The following is a 24,206-nucleotide window of genomic DNA, read 5'->3' on the forward strand; positions in this document are numbered from 1 at the left end:
TCTCAGCTAGAAGACTTACTCAAGTGTTAGGGCACACAAAGGCCCTGATTTGAAACCCCAGTTACAGCCAAGACAAAACAAGTCTGTATACTGCATTGGGAATGGACTGAATACTGGTACTTTATGTCTTTTATATACAAATTTGTTTCTATAAGTTAAACTTAAAGAATAATAAATAAAGAATAATAAATGTGTAGATGTTGAAATATGTATTTCAAACTGTGTGTGTGTATCTCTTTAGTTTTCAAAAAAGTCTGCTGATAAGATAGTAGTCTCTATTGGGCAACCATATTTAAAATTTTGTTTAGGGGGCTGAGAATATGGCCTAGTGGCAAGACTGTTTACTTCATATTCATGAAGCCCTGGGTTCGATTCCTCAGCACCACATATATAGAAAATGGCCAGAAGTGGCACTGTGGCTCAAGTGGCAGAGTGCTAGCCTTGAGCAAAGAGGCCATGGACAGTGCTTAGACCCTGAGTCCAAGCCCCCAAGACTGGCAAAAAAAAAAAAAAATAATAATAATAATAATAAATAAAATAAAATAAAATTTTGTTTAGTTTCTCTTACATTAGCCATCTGAAATCCATTTGAAGTTTTTTCCAGAGATACTTCTGACCTCCTGGGTGGACCAATTCTTTGTGGAATGTGAAATGGCAGAACATTCAATGTTACTAGCCCAATACACAGAATGCTAATAACATCATTTCCCACCCAGTCACTTTCCTGAAAGAAAAAAGTCTCATTGTTTTCCCAAAGGCCCTTGGAGCACAAAATCAACTAACTCGAAAAGCAATCTTAATTAAGTGAATGAAAATCTCAGGAAACTTTTTGTGAGAACTTATTATCACTTCATTAGATCGTGTATTGTACATTTTCAATATAAAATTTTTAAATGAGCATAAGGGACATAAAACCATAGGTACAAATGAATTGTTACTGAAAAAGTAGATTTTAATTTTTACAAGTCTGTTCTTATTAATTCATGATGAGAGTTGAAGATAAATAAGAAAACTCAGGCATACGTACAATCAGCATTTTTCAATGACTGCTTCTTTTTGGAAGGTTTGGAGATGACTTTTATCCTCTTGCTAAGGAAGACGCCAATGTCATCGCTGTTGCCATAAAACATCTTTACAGACAACATGAAGTGTTTTCTTTTGTCTGAATCAGATATGTACAATGTTTTGGCTGTACAATAGTTCTGTGAAGGGATAACAAAGTTTAATAACACTGGTTTCAAAATGATGTGAGACTGAGTATAAAATGCTCTAAACCAGAGACTATAAAACGATACTTCAGCCATGATTAACTTCATCTAAAAGGATTATCGCCAAAAGAACTGAATTTAAAAGTGTAAGAAAAAATGTTCACATCATTGTGTCAGTTTGCCAGTTTGGGTGACTGAAAGTATAGTATTCAAGTTATAATACCAAACAACTTACTTCAACAACAAGATACTTCAAAATGCAAAATACTCCCTATTTCCCTGATTCAGCCATCAGACCAACATAAATGGCTCTTCATTTAGAAATAGCGTCACACATGTATCTTCTTAAAAGAAAATATATTCCTAATAAAATTACTTTGAATACATGGGGAAAAAACTAAAACTATCATTTTTAAAATGTGTAAGAACAATGACCACAAACGACTTAAATTCCATAGGAAAAAAGTTAAAAGTCACTGGCTCAGAAAAGATTCAAGTTTTAGCCAAGTACTTGTGGTTCACACCTGTAATCCCAGCCACTTAAGGGGCTGACCTTTGAAGACTATGGTTTGAAGGCAACGCCAGAGAGAAAAGCCTGTGGAGATGCTAATCTCCAATTAACTGCCCCCAAAAAGCTGGAAGTGGAGCTGTGGCTCAAGTGAGATAGAGAGCTAACTTTGAGCTCAGACACAACACTTGGGCCCTGAGTTCAAGCCTCAGGACCAACACCAATGGGGAGAGAGAGATAGAGAGAGACAGAGAAAGAGACAGACAGTGAAAGAGAGAGACAGAGAGAAGAGATTAAAATTAAGAAAACTAGCAACGAAGACTAATGTTACAATAAAAGGTAAGTTAGTCAGGCAGTGGTAGCTCACACCTGTAATACTACTACTACTTGTGAGACTGAGATCTGAGGATCAAGATTCAAAGCCAGTCAGTGCAGGAATACCTGAGACTCTAGTTAACCCCAAAACAGCTGTAAGTGGAGCTGTGGCTCAAGCAGAAGAGTGCTGGCCTTTGGCCCAGGCTGTGAGTATAAGCCCAAGGAAGAGGGAAGAGGAAGAGAAGAGGAGGAGGGGGGGGGAGGAGGGGGAGGAAGGGGGAGAGGAAGAGGAAAAAGGAGGGAGAAGAGAAAATCATAGTTCTGCAGTACTGTTAAACAACAATCTTCACAACCCTGATAAACCCTTCTAAGAATTTGCCTATGTCTCTGCTTCTAGAAGAAAACAGATCAAGAAGGCTGAGTAAAGCACTACCAACGGGTGTATTCTCATGGACATTTGAGTATCATGTTTCTGACACACAGAAGTGATTAGCTGTCCGCCTTTATCAATGGCTTCCAATAAAAATCTCTCATTACCACCCTGCTAATAAAGCCCCTAACAAGTTTTGTGAGTTTCCTGTGTGCCACCTCTAGATATCAGCAGCATGAGCTCCATGAATCACAACTGATCCCAGCTATTTGAAAGATGGATTTCTGATGCTAGTTTATATATACAAGAAACTGTGATTAATGACCCTTTGTAAATATAACTACTTAAAAATAATGTAGATAGATAGACAGACAGATATTGTGATGCTTGGCCATGTTTTTTCAAATCAACAAAAACCACAAAAAAGTGAAAGGTGATTATATTCTGGTACCACACATATCCTTCTCACAGGGAACAGCAGTCTTCACTTACCTTTCCTTCCAAGTTCAGCTGCTGCATTTCTTGGTCACTATTGCCTATTCCAATAAATGCACATGGTTGAGACTCTTGTTCAGAACAACCATCACGTTCCATTTGTTCTTTTTTTTTCTTCCATCCACTACCCATAAGATATACACAAGGAGGAGGGCAAAAAAACCTGAATAATGGCGTGAGAACCACAAAGCAATTAGATTTAAGACATTTCATTTTCTTGAACATATGAATACAAAAATCACATTCAAAGGCCCTGAATTCCTATGAAAAAAGTTACAATGCTATTGTAGACAATTGTAGGACAAGAATTAAAACTTTTGTTGGTTTTTTTTTTTTCTTTTTTTTGGGGGGGGGCGGTGAGGCAAGTCCTGGGGTGGCTCGAGCACAGGGGCTGGGCACTGTCCCTGAGCATTTTTGCTCAAGGCTTGCACTTCACCACTTGAGCCACAGTGCCACTTCTGTTTTTTTCTGTGTATGTGGTACCCAGGAATCGAACCCAGGGCTTCATGCATGTTAGGCAAGCACTCTACCACTAAGCCACATTCCCAGCCCCAAGAAATAAAACGTTTGTATTTGTTCTGGTAAAAACTTGAACATAAACTAGATATTTCTTAAGAGCACAGAACTTCTTTATAAATTTTCACATGGTTCAAAGTTCTATACTATTTGAGTTCAACAAACCCAATATACAAAACATAATAGAGGGAAGGAAAAACTGGATGAGGGAAGGAGTGACATTGTCTAAAAAGAAATGTAATCTTTATGGCCAGGTGCTAGTGGCTCACATAATCTATCTACTCATGAGGCTGAGATCTGAGGATTGTGGTTTGAAGCCAGCTTAGGTAGAAATGTCCCTGTGATACTCTTATCTCCAATTAATCACTCAAAAACCAGAAGTGGAGCTGTAGCCCAAAGTGGCAGAGCACTAGCCTTGAGTTGAAGCCCCACAACCTGGGGGTGGGGGGATAGAAAAAAAAGAAATGTACTCTTTACCTAACTCATGTAACTGTAATTCCTAAAAATACCATCACAGAATCTGTGATTGATACTTAATATCTACAATATAATATATTGTTAGTTAATGCTACTGTTGTTATGCATATTTGGCTTAACCTTATTTAGTATTTAACCTGGAAAGTAGTGTTGGAGCAGTAAGTATTTCAAAATATTAATAAAATCATGTAAGGAGTAACAGGAAAATGGATTATCATGGTGTGAATGAGTTCTACAAGAGCATACTACTTTGTGTCTCTACCCTCTAAATCCTTGGTACACTGTAAATGCCTGGGAGGTATTACACGCCAAAAAAATTAAGACACATACTTGCTTTCTAGTTGCTAATACCTCATAAATTCTACCACCTAAAGTAACTTTGTCATAATCTCCTAACAATTTTTTAAAAGATTCCAAAACCAAGTTCAAACTCCATATTTTACATACTGTTAGTTCATACATACGATATAATTCATTTTTGCCTAATCATGCCTACTAACATGTACATATATTTATGGCATACCTTGAAGGCGTATTTCAAAACTCCTATAGAAGCTAGGTAATTTAATAAACCAGTATGAATATCCTTTAATTACCCACAGAAATGGGTTCTTTCTCTTTCTTAAAAAGCCCTCATATGATTCCTGTGATTTTATAGTTATGAGTTTGGAAAAACATTAAATTCTCTTTATCCTGCTGTTAAAAATAAAAAACAAAACAAACAAAATACAGTTTAAGCTAGGCACTGGTGGCTCGTGCCTGTAATCCTAACTCCTCAGGAGGCTGAGATCTGAGGATTGCTGTTTGAAGCCAGCCCAGGAAGGAAAGTCTCTAAGACTCTTATCTGAAGTGGCACTATGACTCCAAATGATTGAATGCTAGGCTTCAGTGGAAAAAGCTCAAAGTCAGCACCCAGGCCCTGAGTTCAAGCCCCATGCCAACAAAATAAATTAGTTTAAATGCAGTGACAAACAGCCACTGGTGTGTGCCTATAATTAAGAAAGCACCACAGTGGTCAGACGCGTGACTGCATACCCACCCACAGAATCAAATTTGATATGAAATTCCAGACCAAGGTACAGTATGGATGGCGGTGGCTCTCAGGTCTTTTTGAAGGTGAACAGCATGGACTTGCTCTTGCTGTCCCTTGGCATCTACCACAGCAGCCACCACTAGACTCAAAATACAACAGTACCTTCTTTTCTCAGCCGAACCAGAAAGTAATTTTATGAGAAATGAGCAAGGTTTATTTAGTAGTTATTAGTTCTTCAAATTAACCAGAAAGTAATTTTATGAGAAGTGAGCAAGGTTTATTTAGTAGTTATTAGTTCTTCAAATTACTGATATATCTGTAGGTGTCAGGATTACCAAAACAAACAAAATTCCCATCCTTGCAGAATACATACTCTAATAAGAGAGCCACAATTAAAAAACACATTCAAATAGTATAGATACTTTGTTAGCTAGTGTGTCCTGAGGGAAATAATAAAGCAGGAATGGAGTACTTGAAAGATGAACCACATGGGGTACCCGGGGAAATCATCTGTAAGCTACCATTTAAAGCCACATGGGTAGGGCTGAGTAGAGGAAGATCAAGATCTGCGGGTAGAACTATGACCAACAGTGGAAATGCAAACAAACGAGGATTCCAGGTAGAGGGAAGGAGTGAGGTGAACAGATGGAGCCAGAGCCAGTGTGCCCTAGACACCAGATGAGTCAGAAGGGAAGCATCTGAGAACTCCTTGTATCTATCTAAACCAAAAAACAAGTGCCGCTCTCTTGTCTGCTGGCTTGCACGGAGGCCGTGGATATGAAGGTCACAGCCATGGTAGTGGGCCTATCTCCAGGTTACTACAAGTTTGGAGGGATGCCCAGAGTAGCTAGACTCATTTTGGAATTGGTTCAATTTCAGTCTTTCTGGCTTTTAATGCTGGGAACCTCCCAATGCTTACTCTGGCACAGACTCAAATACCTCAACTGTCATATTCTCAGGAGCTTTGGTGAAGGCCTCAATTTTGGAAACTTGTCTCCAGTTAGCATTTGACTTGTACTGATAGTAAAACTTTTTTAATAGACTAAAACATCAGCTACAAAATTCAAGGAGCTAGACTTTAGCATAGCATACCAAATGTCATAGCCAAATCTCAGTGAGTTATCTCAAAATATACTTTTATTTCATATCTGAAAAATAAGATGGCCTTAAAATGATAAAAGAATGAGTAGTGTTGGTTTCTTAGATGTACTGTGACAAAATGCTTCTGAAACCGTATAAAATTAATAAGGTACATAAAACATTCTTTTCAGGCTGGGAATATGGCTTAGTGGTAGAGTGCTTGTCTTACATACACGAAGCCCTGGGTTCGATTCCTCAGCACCACATAAGCAGAAAAAGCTGGAAGTGGCACTGTGGCTCAAGTGGTAGATTGCTAGCCTTGAGCAAAAAGAAACCAGGGACAGTGCTCAGGCCCTGCATTCAAGCCCCAGGACCCCCCCCCCCAAAAAAAAAAATTCTTTTTCCAATCATCCAGGGATTCTCAAGCATTAACAAATGTGAAAAATAAGTGAAGCCTTCATTAGCTTACAGGCTAGCCTTGTGTTTGTATATCAACTCTACAATTATTCAAAAAGCCATGGTATCATGGTAGATCCAACAGATCTAAACACAGAAGACTATGTAGGGTGCAGATTAAATAACTTTCTAATATCTCAATTACTGTCACCATTTAAAAAAAATAGTGAGGGCTGAGAATATGACCTAGTGGTAAAGTGCTCGCCTTCTATACGTAAAGCCCTGGGTTCAATTCCTCAGCACTGCATATGTATAGAAAAAGCCAGAAGTAGCGCTGTGGCTCAAGTGATAGAATGCTAGCCTTGAGCAAAAAGAAGCCAGGGACAGTGCTCAGGCCCTGAGTTCAAGCCCCAGGACTGGCAAAAAAAAAAAAAAAAAACAAGCACACACACAAAAAAGTGAAAGTAGAAAATCTTCATTTTCACGTTTCTTTTGCTATAGTAAGCAAAATAAAAGATAAACATATACAAAAAAGGAAATATACACAAAGAAAATCAAGGGTACTGAGGATATAAATAAAGGACACACAAATGACCTAACAGAAATTAACAGACCTTTAGCTACAATTGTGTGTGAAAATTTCCGATTTTGGTCAGTATGTCCTAAATTCTTAGTGAAAAGGTCACAGGGTTTAAAAGCTCCTATTTTTTTTTAACACTTATTTAAAAGCTGAGCATTGGTGTCTCGTGCCTGTAATCTTAACTACCTGGAGACTGAGATTAGGAGAATTGTAGTTCAAGGATAGCCCAGGAAGAGAAATCTTGAACACTCCATCTCCACAGAAGGTCCTGTGGGGTTTGCCTATGATCCCAGAAATGACAGAACAGGAGCATAAAGTGGGCATATCACGAATTCTTAGCACATAAAAAGCTGGTGGCCCACACCTGTAATCCTAGCTACTCAAGAGTCTGAGATCTGAGGATCCTAGTTCGAAAGCAGCCTAAGCAGGAAAATCTATGAGACTCTTCTCTTCAATAAACTACTAAAAAAAAAAAAAAACTGGATGTTTCACTGTGGGCTCAAGTGATAGAGTGCTAGCTTTGGGCACAAAGAGGCCCAAGACTGGAAAAAAGAAAAGACAAGGCAAGACCCTATTTCAAAAATTACCAGCAAAACTCAGGTCTGTAAGTGTAGTTAAAGTGGTACAGACATTTGCCTAGTCAAGTACAAAACCCAGCCCCTACTTAGTTCAGACTCTGATACCACTACACACAAAGTCCTATGTAACAATATTGCCCTTATTTTCTCGTTTTGCCCATGGCAATGTTACTCTCTGCCACTTGGTGGCGATATGTACACACATAAGATTTTACTCATTTCATATGATTCAACAACTATTTCCATGAATCCTAGTAACAGATCTGGGAAACACTTCAGCTGATCCAAACACTTTTTGTCTATCTCAAAATATACAGAGAGTGTGTTAGACAAATCCAAACTCATGTCATTTACACCATTTATGCATCTTCTCAAAAATCACTAACTTTTGATGCTTACTGTTCAAAAGGACCATATTTTGGAACTTTAGCATATTATTCCAATGAATACAATTCTTAGTGTTACTTCAGAATCACAGTTTCAGTGTCTAAATGCTGTGTGACTATCTCTGAGGCATCACTATTACTTCATACTGATCAATAGAAAAAGTTGATACTACATTTCCTTCAGGAAAAAAACCAACCTTTTTACTTTTTTAACTTGGGAAGGCTTTCTTTTTTCTTTCCCCCCCTTTTTTTTTTGTGTGTGTGTGTGTGTCCTTACTGGAACTTGAATTCAGGGTGCTGGTCCCTTAGCCTTTTTGCTCAAGGTTGGCAATCTCCCACTGGAGCTATCACTTCCTGTGTTAACTGGAGATAACAGTGTCATGGACTAGCCACCATGCGCCTGGCCAAGTATTGTTTTGTATCTATTGTTATTCAAGATTATTAAGTTGAAGGTTATATTACTTTACCAATAAAACTCTTTTGTGTGTTCCAGTACTGAGGCTTGAACTCAGGGTCTGGTGGTGTTCCTTAGCTTTCTCATTTAAGGATATTGTTCTAGCATTTGGTAGTTGATGGGAGATAAAAGCCTTTCAGACTTTCCTGCCAGGTCTGGTTTTGAATTTGTTCAAGCCCCAGGACAGGCATTTAAAAAAAAATTGGAAGTATAAATCATAAAAATTATTTTAAAATTAACAAAGGGCATCGGTGACTCACGCCTGTAATCTGGCTACTTCAGGCGGCCAGGATCTGAGGATCACTGTCGAAAGCCAGCCTGTGCAGAAAGCCTGAGACTCTAATCGCTCCGCTTCACCACCAGAAAACTGGAAGTGGGAAGTGGTGTAGTGGCTCAAAGCAGCAGAGTGCTAGTCTCGAGCAAAGAAGCTCAGAGACAGTGCCCAGGCTCAAGCCCCATGACTGCCCTCCCCACCCCCAAAAAAGTTAACTTTACATTTTTACCATTTTTTTCAGTTCAGATTTAGACTACATCAAGAAAAGTACTTCTCAATTTTCTTCTAGCATGAAATTTAATTATACACTTATATTTTCCTTTCTCTTATGTATATACTCAAAGTTTTCTTTAGGCTCTAACTTCTAAGATTCCATTCATTCCTTTCAATTCAACTTCCTGGCTATGTGGAAAACCTTTGCCTCCACACTGGTCATCTTATCTAGTAAAGCCTACTCCAAAACAAAGCTATTTGAAAGACAATGACTCAAGAAAATATTAACAAGAAAATTCCAGAAACCAAGTGGAAAACCCACAACAGAGTTGATAGATACTAGGGATGTTGGCTGGTGGGTTGAAGGAGGCTAGAGGGAGAGGGCTTCACCCCTAGTAGGGCCTCACCTCCAATAACAAATGGGCTCTAAATGAGTCTTAGGTCTGAGATATCTTATACTGGTAGAACATTTGCTAATAAGCACACCTGAAACTCTGGGTTAGGCCCCTTAGCATCACCAAAAACAAAATGGCAAACAATAGAAAACCTACAAACAACAGTATCTTTGTGAATAAGCTAATGTTTCATGAAAATATTTGGGTGACATGACTCTCTCTGCCCCATCCCCCCACCACATACACATTGTGGTTTAATTTTGTGAAATCAAGAATTTAGCCATATGATCTCTGCTAAATTTTCCTGGCTTGAATATTTCTCAAGTTTCTTTATTCCATTTAAGACACAAATCCCATCAAGTATAATCCTAGCATGCAGGAGCCCAAAGCAAGGGGGGCGGGAAGGAGTGGTCTGTGAGGCCAATTTGGGCTGTTATACAGGGCAGCCCAGTCCTTCAGGTCTTTTTTTAAAGGTCAGAATTCCAACTTCTCTTTCCATTATTCTAGTAATAGGGACCAACCTCAGACATAAATACAAATGCAGAATTTTCAACTAATGTGGTAAATACAACTATCCACCACAAGAAAATTACCTTTTTTCATTTCCATATGACTTCTGTGCAACTTTTGCATGAAGAATGAGTACTGTTTGATCTCCTCTTTCTTTTAAATAATTTCGCATTGCTTCCCTAAAATGAAATATAAATACCATCATGTAGAGGTGAAATTCCCAATGCAAGTTTTCATCTTCCTTACCTCTGCAATGAATGTAGTGGTGATGAATATTTTAAACAAGCAAACCTAAGGAGAAGCTAAAGCAAAACAAACTCATGAGTGTGGAAAGAACACTAAACAATAGGACAATGAATACTGCTTATCTTCCAACTCTATCAACTCTGGTCAACAACTTCCTGGGAATGTAGCTTAGTGGTAGAGTGCTTGCCTAGCATGCATGAAGCCCTGGGTTTGATTCCTCAGTACAACATAAACAGAAAAGGCCAGAAGTGGTGCTATGGCTCAAGTGTGGTAGAGTGCTAGCCTTGAGCAAAAGACGCTCAGGGATAGTGCCCATGCCCTGAGTTCAAGCCCCAGGACTGGCAATACACACACATACACACACACATACACACATACACACACACACACACACCTTTATTCTTTGAAATTTATCATTTGAATCAAACACAATTACAACCTCTAGAATAAACAAAAATCAACATTTACCACTCCCAGTGTTGCTTTACATTATTTATAACTTAATCTTGTTCTTTATCCATTTTCTTCTGCTTCTATTAGAATCAAGTGTTTTCCACTTAATACAAAAACTGAAACAAAGCATTAAAATTTGTTATTACACTATCTTAAAGTGACAGTGCTATGTGAGGACAAAGGAATGTCTATCACTTATATATAAATATATAACTCTCCAAAAGATGTTGCTATGTACACAAAATTTAATGGAACCTACTTGAAATTAGGGGAAAAAAACAAAATTAAATTTTTGAAAAAACACAGTGTTAAGACTTTCAAGAACAAACTATATATGAAGATATATGTAATATGAAGAGAAAGGCTCGATGGATGTATATTTTTTCCCTAATCATCTTGCCAAGCAATATTACAAAGCAAAGTCTGTAAAACCAAAGTATGACAATTCTGAATGGGCCAAATTCCAAACTGTTGAGACTTTTCACACCTCACCTGATTAAAGGTACTTCAAAGATAATCATCAAAAATATACTTCTTTCCTAAATTTAAATGCCATTCTCTATAATTTACCGAACCAATAAATATACAAATAACTCCAGCTGAGAAGGTAGCTTCACAAGAAAATCACATGAAGTGGTATTTCTTGAGGTCTTGAACTGCACTTTAAATGAAGTATTTAAGTATTTCATTTAACCATCAAAATCCAAGTCACTAACTAACACTTTGACTGTGTTGTCAAAGGTCCTGCAATGAATAAGTGGCAGTCAGGAATTGAGCCAGTAATTTAAGATAGTAATGTGAGTGAATGAGACTGGCAAGAAGGGTAGTCAAATTGTGACGAGCCTTCAAAATGAGACATCTACAAACTTAAATACTAAGTATACATATTTAAGCTAATTCAAACATTACTCCTTACATCCTTACCAGATGATTGCAAAAGTGGTCACAAGCAATAAAATATTACAAGATCTGGGGGGGTGGGGGAGAACTTTAAGACATAAAAGAAAAAACTTTGCTCCTTTTATAGGCTGGGACATACATCATCATTCAACTCTCATTACACTGTAGAGAAACATACTATAGAGCCTGCACAGTCAATCTGAACTAAAAGCACAGAGAATTTTGACGGGATTTAAAACACTTAAGTATGGGACAATCCGTTTCCAGAAGTCCTGCTGCTCATTCTTCTGACTAGCCTTTACTTTTTCTTTCTTAAATGAACTCAAAACAACACATACTTCTTTTTTCTTTAGTACAGAGAAGACTACAAGGCAAGACAAACTTGTAAAAATGTTGTCTGTAGAAAGATAACAGAAGATAGAGAAGACAGAATAAAATAGTAGAGCTTTGTATCTTTTGTTTGGGGAGAAGGAAGTGTGTATTAATTCTTTCTGTTGCCAAACCCTTGGTACCTGCGAGTTGAAAGTTTTTAACAGGTCCCAGGAGACTCCCACTACAATGTGAGGGAGGGGTCTGGGCTGGGGGAAAAAAGTAAATCACACACACCTAATATGCAGTAACAGGGAAAACCGTGTATGGGGCAGGGTGGGCTTGTGTGGGGTTGGAGGAGGAGGTTGGAGGGAGCAACTAGTGCCCAATTTCATGAGTTATTTGAAGGCTGGAAGCCTCTATTTTACTTGTAAAGTGCAAGGCCATTATGATGACTAATGGGAAGAAAAGATCAACACGCAGATGTTTAAAATGTTTATCATTATACTTGTATATTAACGGACCAGGTGATGTTGGAATCTAAAATTAATGGTGTCAATTCTCACTAACACTACAAGGTGGGAACAAGGTTAAGACAGAAATGACAATAAGAAATTTGGGATGCTGTTAAATAAAGTGACTGACCAGAGATTCTAGGTTATATAGAAACAAAACACAAAAGAAAAGCCAGAAGAAAAGTCGATAATAACACAACCAAATGCTTAAAAGTATCTCATATGAAACCTAAAAGGCTGCTATGTACTTGAAAAGAAAAATTTTAAGCTATATTTCTCAAATTATTTTGATTTGCATTTATAGTCTCTATCATTCTATTTAGCCATTAATTATGTGCTTATCAGATTTCACCTGTACTTTTCTTGTCTTCCTAAACAGACTACATAATCATTAAAGGCAAGATCTTTAAACCACTTAAGGCAGTCAAAATCCTTTCCATAAAGAAACTACTAATTATCATAATTAAGAAACAAACATTGAACACTGTGCCAGTACTGGTCCAAGAATGCATTAACACAGCCAACAACTTTGAGGACAACATACATTTTAGAAATGAAGGAGAGATTAAGTAACTTTGCTACAATGATACTAAAAGACTCTCAGGCAGTCTGGCTCTCTTGAGGACAAAACTGTACTATTTAAAATTCTATAGTGATAAGGAGCACAGTTTTGCTATGAAACATAGCAGGGTCTGAACCTTAACTATGTCACTAAGACTGGTATTCTCACTTGTAAAATAAAGTCAACTGCAAAGGGAAAAACAAAGTTAGCTGCCACCACTGATGTATTATATAGCAAGTGTCAGATGAATTCAGGTGTTACTATTATTTTCTTAGAAAAGGCATTTCTTGTCAGGAGAGGGTTGGGCTGAGGAAGTGGAATATGGTTGAAACAGATTGTTTGCAACTATGAAAATAGAACAATGAAACCTGTTGAAATTATTTTGGGAAGGGGGAAAGGGTCAGGGAGAATGATGGGGATAGACTGATAAAATGTGGGAGACTAACAATGCAACCCCCCTCCGTATAAAGTGTGTATATATAAAAAATAAAAAGTAGTTCGATTATTAATAATTACACAGGGTACAGGAGAAAGGGCAACAGAGACATTAACTACAGCTTGAGAGCACACTTGAAAAGTACCCAGGAGTGAACATTTGGTTTCCAACTTGCAAAGCCCAAGTTCTGAAGGCACCACCAGCTGCACACCTATCCCTCTTCCCATTAGAGATGTAATGAAAGCACTGGGCATTGTGCTAAGTTTTCTGGTGCTGAAAGAAAGATATTCGCAAATAAGATCGTCTCAAGGTGTTTATAATGAATGTGATTTTCCATCTTTCTTGTCATAACAGAATACATATATCTGAAAAAGTAACTGGAGTTTCAAAATAATCATTAGTACTCATTTGTCTCTAACAGGAATTTGCCAAATAGCTTCTTTCAACAAGAAAAATAAGTGACTTCTTAACCTTCACATTAGAGTGTGGAGGGACTCAGTTTGATGTGACTGCAGCCATGAGTAGTAACAAGTTTACGCAGGACTTCTGGGCCTACTACGGATAAAACAATTACAGTGGTAGTGGTGGTTTATGACTTGACCCTGGCTCTAGGAATCTGCCTGTCTGATGGATATAAAACAAGGAACATTCTACCTTGAATGAGGTCACTTTTTTCATGACCATTATATAAATCCTTGTTTTTTGACCCAAACTGTGGGTTTCCACCTGGTCTTGCCACCACCCAGAACCATACTTCTGCCTTTTTTCTTCTTCTTTTTTTGCCAGTCCTGGGGCTAGGACTCAGGGCCTGAGCACTGTCCCTGGTTTCTTTTTGCTCAAGGCTAGCACTCTGCCACTTGAGCCACAGCACCACTTCTGACCTTTCCTATATATGTAGTGCTGAGGAATCGAACCCAGGGCTTCATGAATACGAGGCAAGCACTCTTTCTGCCGTTAAGTCCCTAATAAACAAATACTCTACAACCCTAATCTGTCTGCCTCCTTCAGTTTCATGGCACCCTGAGGGACCGGATAATTTTGGAACATGGTATTATTACTCTGGGGCAACCTCCAAAACAGCCAAGACAGAGCTTCAAAACCTGATGTTCTCTTTGGCTTGACAAGGGCAGCAAATATTATCTATCTGTATGTATTATATATTATATTATATATTACAAACACAAACAAGAAGTTTGAATGAGAGAGACAAAGACAAGAGAGAGAGGCAGCAGTGAGACCAACAGGAGAGAAATGTTGTAGGAAGATTAGTCCAAGTAATAGACAAAAAGTTCCTTAGCAAGAAAACACAAAACAGTTCTAGCAATTATAGTTAACTTAAAATAAAACAACTGTTTCCTTATAAAGGAAATTCCCTGCTATTAAAATCTCAGACAAAACATAATAAATGTTATAAGTAATATATTATATAATCTGGAGTACCAAAGGGAGAAGCTTACTAAGACTACATGCCAGCGGGGTGCTGGTGGTTCATGCCTGTAATTCTAGCTACCCAGGAGGCTGAAATCTGAGGATTGAGGTTCAAAGCCAGGCCGGCAAAGTCTGTGAGACTCTTATCTCCAATTAGCCACCAGAAAATCAAAAGTGGAGCTGTGGCTCAAAGTGGTAGAGCACTAGATTTGAACAAAAGAGCTCAGGCACAGAGCCAAGGCCCTGAGTATAAGCCCCAGGGCGAGGACAACAACAGGCTACTTGCTTTTTTTTTTGACAGTCCTGGTGCTTGGACTCAGGGCCTGAGCACCATCCCTGGCTTCCTTTTGCTCAAGGCTAGCACTCTTGCCACTTGAGCCACAGCGCCACTTCTGGCTGTTTTCCATATATGTGGTACTGAGGAATCGAACCCAGGGCTTCAAGTATACAAGGCAAGTGCTCTTGCCACTAGGCCATATTCCCAGCCCCAGGCTACTTGCTTTTGCAGATTGCTTGCAATCTAAGAATCTTAAAGATTCTAGTCTCACCCTATGGTTTTTGCAAACAGCAAAAAGCCGGCTTGGTGTACTGGGTATCCTCCCTCTAGGTACACATATAGTCATAACTTTAGAGCTCAGACTTCCCACATGAGGTGGGCCCTTCAAGGCGGCCAGATTCAGTATTCTGGAGTATACCGTCTAACTGAATTGTAACTAACATCTTCACAATGGCACCGTGCTCTGATTAGCAAAAGAAGAAGCCTCAACAACCAGAGAGCAATTGTTTCTACTGTATAAACAATGAAAGCACTGGTTATCCTAATTTGCTTATGTGAGATGCCACACCTGTGTGCCACGGTTAGGCGCTCTGAATAGTATATATCCTAACTACAGTATGCCGAAATAAAATGTCAAACTGTGTAGACAGAACTGGGTTTTTTTTCCCTAAATAGTAAGATTTTTTTTTCCAAAATTGTTTATGGAGTGGGAAAGGTTTTAGAGGATATTTAAAAAGAAAAGCTTTCTCTGAATTAAACCTTTTGAACCATCTCAATATGTATTTAGTCAAGAAAAATGGAATGCAAAGCCTAAAACCCAAACTTTTGAATTAGCTTTAATTTTATTAGTCATGCACTATAACCCAAATATCCTGCAACAATGAATTTCTATTTAGCAATTACAAAAAAGAACATATAACAACATTAATGAAAATCAAACTTTATTTTTACTGTATGATTCCATTATAAGATTCTACAAAAAGGCACCTGAAATCTGTAATGACAGAAAGCAGATCAGTGGTTTCCTGGAATGGGGATCAACTTGCATGTTGCTGGATATTTCTGGACCACATTACAGTAATAAAATGGGCTATAGAGTCAAGGCATGTTAAACTCAAGGCCTGGGCTCTGTCCCTGAGCCTCTTTGTGCTCAAGGCCAGCACTCTACCATTTGAGCCACAGTGCCACTTGTGGCTTTTTCTGAGTAGTTTATTGGAGATTATAGAACCTCACAAATTTTCCTGCCTGTGCTGGCCTCAAACAGCGATCCTCAGATCTCAGCCTCCTGAGTAGCTAGGATTACAACAGGCATGAGCCACCAGCATCTGGCAATTTTTTTTAAAAAAGGATGTCAAATTTCTTCCCAAAATTATTCTATCATTTTATACACCCACTGTCAGCTTAAAGTGACAGTTTTTCCACACATAATCCTTTACATCTCAGACACTTCAACAGTAAGTGGTAGCTTGTTGCTATAGACCAAACATATCCCTGAAAAATTCCTGTTGAAATCTAATCTGAAACACCATGCTATTGGGAGGGTAGGGGGGCGCAGATTGGGAAGCATTAGGCCATGAAGGTGGAGTCCTCATAAATGGGATTAACATCTTCTTCCTTCTGAGATGCTCATCTATTTATTAACAGGGAAGCAGCTCCTACCATACAAGAGATCTGTTGGCACCTTTATCTTGGACTTTGCAGTCTCTAGAATGTTGAGAAATAAATTTATGGTCAACAAACTACCCAATCTATGTACCAAGTATATTGTTACAGCAGTATGAAGGCACTCAGGTCATGGAGCTTTAATTTGCATTTCCTCAGTAGTCATTTGCCATGGGTATATATTGCTTGGTGAGTTATCTGTATTTTCCATTTTTTAAAAAGGATTTATTTCCTTATTGTTGCCTTTTCAGAATTATCTTCTATATCTGGCCATAAACCCTTTATTCTTAAGTTTTCATAAGTTACTGAGTTTCTTCGTTTCAAATTGTTTTTAGTACTATTGTATCTTTAAAGAAAAACATTACATATCTCAGATCACAATTATTTTTACTTGTTTTCTTCTAAAAGCTGTGTAGTTTGAAATGTTAAGCTCTATAAACTGTAAGCTATGTCCTCTCTGTAGCCTTCTGGAAAAGTTACACATAGAAATGCCATTTTTCTTAAACATGTGACACAATTCAATAGTGAAGCCATCTGCAGTTTACTGTGTCGGAAGGTTTTTTTTTTGTTTTGGCCAGTCCTAGGCCGTGAACTCAGGGCCTGAGCACTGTCCCTGGCTTCTTTTTGGCTCAAGGCTAGCACTCTGCCACTTGAGCCACAGCGCCACTTCTGGCCGTTTTCTGTATATGTGGTGCTGAGGAATCGAACCCAGGGCCTCATGTACGAGGCAAGCACTCTTGCCACTAGGCCATATTCCCAGCCCCTGTCGGCAGGTTTTTTAAATAACAAAAGCCAAGTCTGTATAAGGATATTCAGGTTACCAGTTTCTCTCCAGAAAGCTTTATGTAGCTTGCTAGCTAGTTGCCATTTCTTCAGAACTTGTTGAATATATTGGCAGAAAGTTGTAACGTTTGTTATCCTTTAGATAGATCTTAGGTCAACTCTGAGTCTTGGCTCTTTGAACATATTAAGTATAATAACTATTTTATGTCTTTCTAGATTGCTTTTGATTCATCTCATTATAAATCACATTTCTTGCTTTTTGTATGACTGATGTATTTTTGAGTGCACATGTTTTTGTTGCTGTTGTTGTTTTGGTTTTGTTTTTTTTGCCAGTCCTAGTGCTTGAACTCAGGGCCTGAGCACTTTCCCTGGCTTCTTTTTGCTCAAGGCTAGCACTCTGACACTTGAGCCACAGCACCACTTCTGGCCTTTCTTTCTGTATATGTGGTGCTGAGGATTCGAACCCAGGGCTTCATGTATATGAGGTGAGCACTTTACCACTAGGCCATATTCCCAGCCCGAGTGTTTTTTATTCTTACATGCTTGAGCTTTGTTCTGGTAGTTACTTGGAAGAGTTTGAGTCTTTTGATCCTGCTTAAAGTTTATTGGGTGAAACCAGAGTATCATTTCATACAGTCTTGCTTTCACACTGAAGAACAGCCCTTCTGAGGGCATAATTCACAACCCTAAATGAAGTTTTAAGGATTGCTTCCTCTAACTTTTTTTTTGTAGGTCGTGAGACTTGAACTCAGGGCCTGGGCGCTGTCCCTGAACTTTTTTGCTCAAGACTAGCATTCTATCACTTTGCAAGACAGTGCCACTTCTGGTTTTCTGGTGGTTAAGTGGAGATAAGAGTCTCACAGACTTTCTTGCCCAGGCTGGCTTTGAACTGTGATCCTAAGATCTCAGCCTCCTGAGTAGCTAGGATTACAGACATGAACCACCAGCGCCCAGTCCTGCTTCCTCTAATTCTTCTAGAAACTACTATCTAAATGGTATAGCAGTTTCTTCCATATGTATGCTGAACAATACTTCAGCTGAAGACTCCCAAGAGAATACTGTGCAGATTTCTGGAACTGTACAGTTTTTCAATCCTCTCTGGGTCTGCCCTGCAAACCCACAGAAGTTCTTAGTTTCTCTACATTCCCAGCTTTACATGGACTCCTCTACCTACTTCCTGGCCTGGAGACTTTCACTAGGCAAGGAGCTAGGGCAATAGCAGGGCTCACCTCATTCATCTCCTGTTTGTTGGGAATCACTGTCCTTCCTTGCCTGATGCTCAATATCTTGAAAACCGCGGTTGCATATATTTTGTCCATGTTTTTAGTTGTTTAAGGCAGGAGAATAATTCCAGGTCCTGTTACTCCATCTTGACCAGAAGTGGTAGTCCTAAAAGCTACTAAAATTCTCCAAACAGGGAAAATTGCTTCAAGGGCAAATGACGGAAAATGATAATAAAGTAGATGGGACCTAATTAAATGATTGCATGTATTTAGGGAAAGAAAAGGAAGTCAGTCAAATTACTAAGTTATTTGCAAGATGTATTGCAGCATTAGATAGATGTCAGTCCAACAAACTGCTACTGGTATAAAATAAAAATAAATTGCCAATCTATGTGAATACAGGAATTCTACTTCTTAGAATTTACATAGCAACATATAAAGCAATTAATAGGAAATAGATCGACAGAGAACAGATTTACCCAGAACTGGTACCCAAAAAAAAGAAAAAGCAAACTTTTATCTTCTTTTATTAATGGAGTACTGGAATTTGAAATCAGGAGCTCACCTGATGCTTGCTAGTAAAACACACTACCACATAAACATCATACTCTAGCTCTTTTTTGTTTTCTTTCTTTCTTTTTTTAAGTCATGGGGCCTGAACTAAAGGACTGAGCTCTGTCCCTGAGCTTTCCTCCTCAAGACTAGTGCTTTATCACTTTGAGCCACAGATCCACTTGCTATTTTCTTGTGGTTAACTGAGATAAGAGTCTCATGGGTCTTCCTGACTGAGCTGGCTTTGAACCACAATCCTCAGATTTCAGCCTCCTGAGTAGGATTACAGATATAAGCGACAAGCACTTTCCTTATTTTTTAAATAGTAACTCAGGATATTTTTTCCCCAGAGCTGACCTGTGGCTATGATTCTCCTATTTACAACTCCTACATAGTTGGCCTAGCACATGGATCTTTCTAATCTCCACTTTCCCAGTAAGTGGGATTTCAGACATGACCCATTTGAAAATGTTTCTAAATGTTTCCCCTCAACTCCTTAAATTTTAACATTTACCATATTTACATATTATGTTTTTAAAACTACTGAAGATCGGGCTGGGAATATGGCCTAGTGGCAAGAGTGCTTGCCTCCTATACATGAAGCCCTGAGTTCGATTCCCCAGCACCACATATATAGAAAACGGCCAGAAGTGGCGCTGTGGCTCAAGTGGCAGAGTGCTAGCCTTGAGCAAAAGGAAGCCAGGGACAGTGCTCAGGCCCTGAGTTCAAGGCCCAGGACTGGCCACAAAAAAAACCCAAAAACAAAAAACTACTGAAGATCACACTGTATATACAACTACTTAAAGATAATAAAGAAAATAGATAAATAAAAACAGAGCACACTGTAGACATAATACCACTTTGTCCAAAACACTTCAGGTTTCACTCCATTGTAAAAAGGGCATTTAGGGGCTGGGAATGTGGCCTAGTGTTTGTAAAGTGCTCGCCTCGTATACACGAAGCCCTGGGTTCGATTGCTCAGCACCACATATATAGAAAAAAGCTGGAAGTGGCGCTGTGGCTCAAGTGTCAGAGTGCTAGCCTTGAGCAAAAAGAAGTCAGGGAAAGTGCTCAGGCCCTGAGTTCAAGCCCCAGGGCTGGCAAAAAACAAAAAACAAAAAAAACCAGACAAATAAAAAGGGCATTCATTGTTTTGAGGCTAGGGATTTCAATATTCAGCACTAGGACACAGTCTTCTATATCATCATAGTACTCACAGTGTAATATTGATACAATATCTACTTTGCAGATTTTATTCAAATTCTAACAACAATTTGACTATTATCCTTTCTTGGGAAGGAGAAGTGTGTAGAGAAACTTCCACTCTTGTATCAAAATATGACAACCACTGTTTTTGTTAAAACAAAAAAAGCATGTGCAGGAACACAGACAGGGCGTTAGCTTACATATTACAACAGAGCTGACAAGTCACAGAGTTTGGCTTACAAAAACTAACGTGTTTTTATATGATTCCTCAGTTTGTTAATGGTAGCTTACTTCAAAAGAAAAATGGTTTTCCTGGTTCAGGATTTATTTAAATATAGCCATGTCTCTTTGTTCTAGAATAAATCCCTTTAATCTAGAATAATTGCTCAGGATCTTGAGATTTTTGAAGAAAAAGTATTATTTTATACTATGTCCCTTCATTTTTATCTGTCTGATATTTCCTTAATATCTTACGTGGAGGTTCATATTAATTACAGGTGAGGTTTAGATCACTTAACTAAGATGCTATCCACCAGGTTTGTGAATGATCATATGACAATTCTTTTATACTCTGTGAAGGCTCATTTTAAGACTACACAAATGTTTTTGTTTCATCAAACTTCAGTCCAGTTGTTTAAACAACCACTACTGCATTTTGTCTGAAATAATTATCATGTAATTGCCAAATAGTGATTTCATCATTCCATACTCTTCATTCATCAAGTGACATTCTTCTCTAAGAAAAAGTATCTATCTATACAGAGATAACTGTCAAATATCACTTTTCTGAAATGCCTGGGACCAGAAGTACTTCAGGTTTGGGAGTATTTTGGATTTCAGAATATTTGCATAGATATGCTAAATTTGAGAAACACAGCTATTCACAGGAAGCTATCTTTATAATCTTCCCTTTTTAAACTTTAAATACTTAAAACTAATTTTCAGAAAAGCTTCATTTTTTTCCCCTTTCAAAGGATAACCTTTTAGTCCTCTTCATTTTCTTTCTTTTTTCCTTCCTTCCTTTTTTCCAGTCCTAGTGCTTGAACTCAGAGCCTGGGCACTGTCCTTGAGCTCTTTTTGCTCAAAGCCAGCACTCTACCAATTGAGCCACACTTTTTCTGTGTATATGGTACTGAGGAATTGAACCCAGGGCTTTGTGCATGCTAAGCAAACACTCTACCAGTAGGTCAAAGTCCTGGCCCCTTTCATTTTATTTTTTAGAAGGGAAAATGAAGATAAGTGGCAACAAGAATAAGCTTATAGAGGTGGGATATAGCTCAGTGGCAAAACATCCTGGGTTCAATAATTAGTACCAAAAAAGAAAAGACATAGAGTTTAGGGCCAGGAATATGGCCTAGTGGTAAAGTGCTCGTCTCATATACATGAAGCCCTGGGTTCAATTCCTCAGCCCACATATACAGAAAAGGCTGGAAGTGGTATTGTGGCTCAAGTGGTAGAGTGCTAGCTTTGAGCCAAAAGAAGCCAGGGACAGTGCTCAGGCCCTGAGTTCAAGCCCCAGGACTGGCAAAACAAAACAAAACATACAGTTTAAAAACAAAAACAAAGAGAATAAGCTTATAAGCTATATAAGAGTATTTGAGTGATTTCTAAAAGCACCCAATATAGTTTCTAAAATGGCAGGATCTACACATTCATGAAATGTTTGCATGAAAATTTAATATAAACACTTACCTAGTGAGTCGTTTGGGTGGAGGACGCTCACCAAATTTCCTGGAGGAAAAAAAAATAGAAAAGTACTTCAGTAAGTTGTATTATATCCTCTACAGTAAGCTGTTAGTACTATGAAGTCTCCCTTAGGACTTGACTTTGCCCTTAATAAAAATAATTCAAAGAATTCCTCCAGCAATGATCTACATAAAAAGCACGCTTTAAGCACAGCACACCATGTGAGCAGGCCTAACATCCACTGGGAAAGTATGCCACACAGATGTAACGAGGACGATGGGTCTCCGCCACACCTAATCTCTCACCATCAGCAACAATGAGAAAAAACTCTCAGACCGAGGTAGTACAGGGTTTACAGTGTTCAGTGTCGGGCATTAGCTGGACATTTTTTTAAATGATGCACTACTTAATCACTGTAAGACAATTCTACAAGGTCTGTATCAACTTAACGGTATGAAAGGCCAAAATCACAAATTAACTGGCAAACTGAAATGAGGAAGTCAAATTCTGATCTCATGCCCTCTGTGTAAGGCTCTGTTAAGGTGAAATATGCTAAGAAAACAGGGCTGGCAGAGACTGTAGCCATTATGCAGGCTGGAAGCAAGTGAGAAGAAAAGCATTAGAAGCACAATTCAGGTTGGAATCATAACAGCAGGGGGACTAGCTTAGTTCAAATTCAAAATTCGGCATCATTTGCTTAAGTCTAAAGTTAGTTACATATCTCCCTGGACCTCAGTTTCCTTCTCAGTAAAAAGTGGTTGTCAAGAGAATTAAATATGGCAATTAATATACACAAAACATATAGAACAATGCCTGGAACATAGTAAAATGCTCAATAAATCTTAATTACCTTTTTTAGTTATGAAGGGTTAAACTAAAAGAACTAAAAAAAGGAACTCTGGTGTTATTAGAGACAGAGACTATTTGCAAAACAAAAACAACAACTATGGTCATGTGCTAGCCTCTTATTTCCTCAAATAGGAAAGTGTGACTCTCTTTGAAACATGAAGGCATGGTACTGGAAGAAAGGTCCAAGAGGTTGATTATAAACAGTTACCTGATTTGTTCATAAGCATTTACAGGCTGTGAAAGCTTATTTGAATGATAATTTCTATACTATATTTGTTGTGCTCCACAAGATTATTACCTTTGATAATAAGTCTTGGGATCCTATTCAGTTCATTTTGTTCAGTTAATTAAATGCTAAATGATGACACTGTCTATGGGTTCATAACTTATAAGCAATGAATACCTATTACTGAATATTTTAATATTTTCATTAAAACATAGGAAAGTAGCTTTAAAGGAAGAGCACACAAATGAGCAAATAATCCAAGTCTTTTAAGCTAAATTACTTCTGACTAGACAGTACATGAAACCCATACTTTTCCTTTAGTGAAAGTGCACTGACAGATCACTGGAACAATTTAAAATATGTGCTGGTGATAAAGCTCAAAAGAAGGCGGGTTCAAAAGGCAATAAGTTACGTAGTTACCTAATAAAAAATCAAAATGGGCAAAAATGTTCAGTGTTCAACAACATGGTTATCTATAAGAAGTGACTAAGAGCTGGGTGCTGGTGGCTCACCCCTGTAATTCTAGCTACTGGAGGCTAAGGTCTGATGGTTGTGGTTCAAAGCCAGCCCAGCAAGAAAGTGAATGAGACTCTTAGCTTCAATTAACCACCAGAAAACTTGAAGTGGAGCTGTGGTTCAAAGTTGTAGAGTATTAGCCTTGAACAAAAAAGCTCAGAGACAGTGCCTAGGCACTGAGTTCAAGGCCCTCAACCAACAACAAAGGAAAGGCCTCTAGAGAGCTAGAATGTGAATATTTACTCTGTGAAACTAAGCTCTATTGCACCTTTATCATTTCTATACATTTCCATAGGCATACTACTTTAATTTAGAAATGCATATGTGCATACACATATGCATACAAAATGTTAAGGCTTTTAATGCTTGCTTGGATTAAGAGTTAAAAAAAAAAAAAAAGAAGTCCCTTCCTGGACATAATTCCTATTGTCCTCAAATTTTCTTTTAACATGGAAGTTTAGAAGCTGGCAATTTCTAGTCTTCAGCTATAGCATTCCAGGATGTGTACCTCATATTAAATCAGCTAGTATAAGAATAGTCAAATATGTCCTGACATAATTGGTCCTCTTCTCTATCCACTTCCTAGTCC

General features: G+C 38.3%; 1 protein-coding gene across 3 annotated transcripts in view; it reads right to left on the reverse strand.

The window, feature by feature from the left end:
* Positions 1-24,206, reverse strand: part of Rbpj (recombination signal binding protein for immunoglobulin kappa J region) — a 61,700-nt gene that overhangs the window by 11,929 nt on the left and 25,565 nt on the right. For 2 of the 3 annotated variants that reach the window (XM_048364919.1, XM_048364918.1), the window contains 4 exons: positions 22,033-22,071; positions 9,872-9,967; positions 2,894-3,059; positions 1,028-1,202 (listed from right to left, as the gene is read on the reverse strand). In XM_048364919.1, the coding sequence (XP_048220876.1) occupies positions 1,028-1,202; positions 2,894-3,059; positions 9,872-9,967; positions 22,033-22,071 (476 nt within the window). Of the gene's footprint in view, positions 1-1,027; positions 1,203-2,893; positions 3,060-9,871; positions 9,968-18,588; positions 18,786-22,032; positions 22,072-24,206 lie in introns of all 3 variants that reach the window. The other variant, XM_048364920.1, reaches the window with a different exon arrangement.

The sequence above is a fragment of the Perognathus longimembris genome, chromosome 16 (assembly GCF_023159225.1).
Source record: "Perognathus longimembris pacificus isolate PPM17 chromosome 16, ASM2315922v1, whole genome shotgun sequence".
NCBI classification, from domain to species: Eukaryota; Metazoa; Chordata; class Mammalia; order Rodentia; family Heteromyidae; genus Perognathus; species Perognathus longimembris.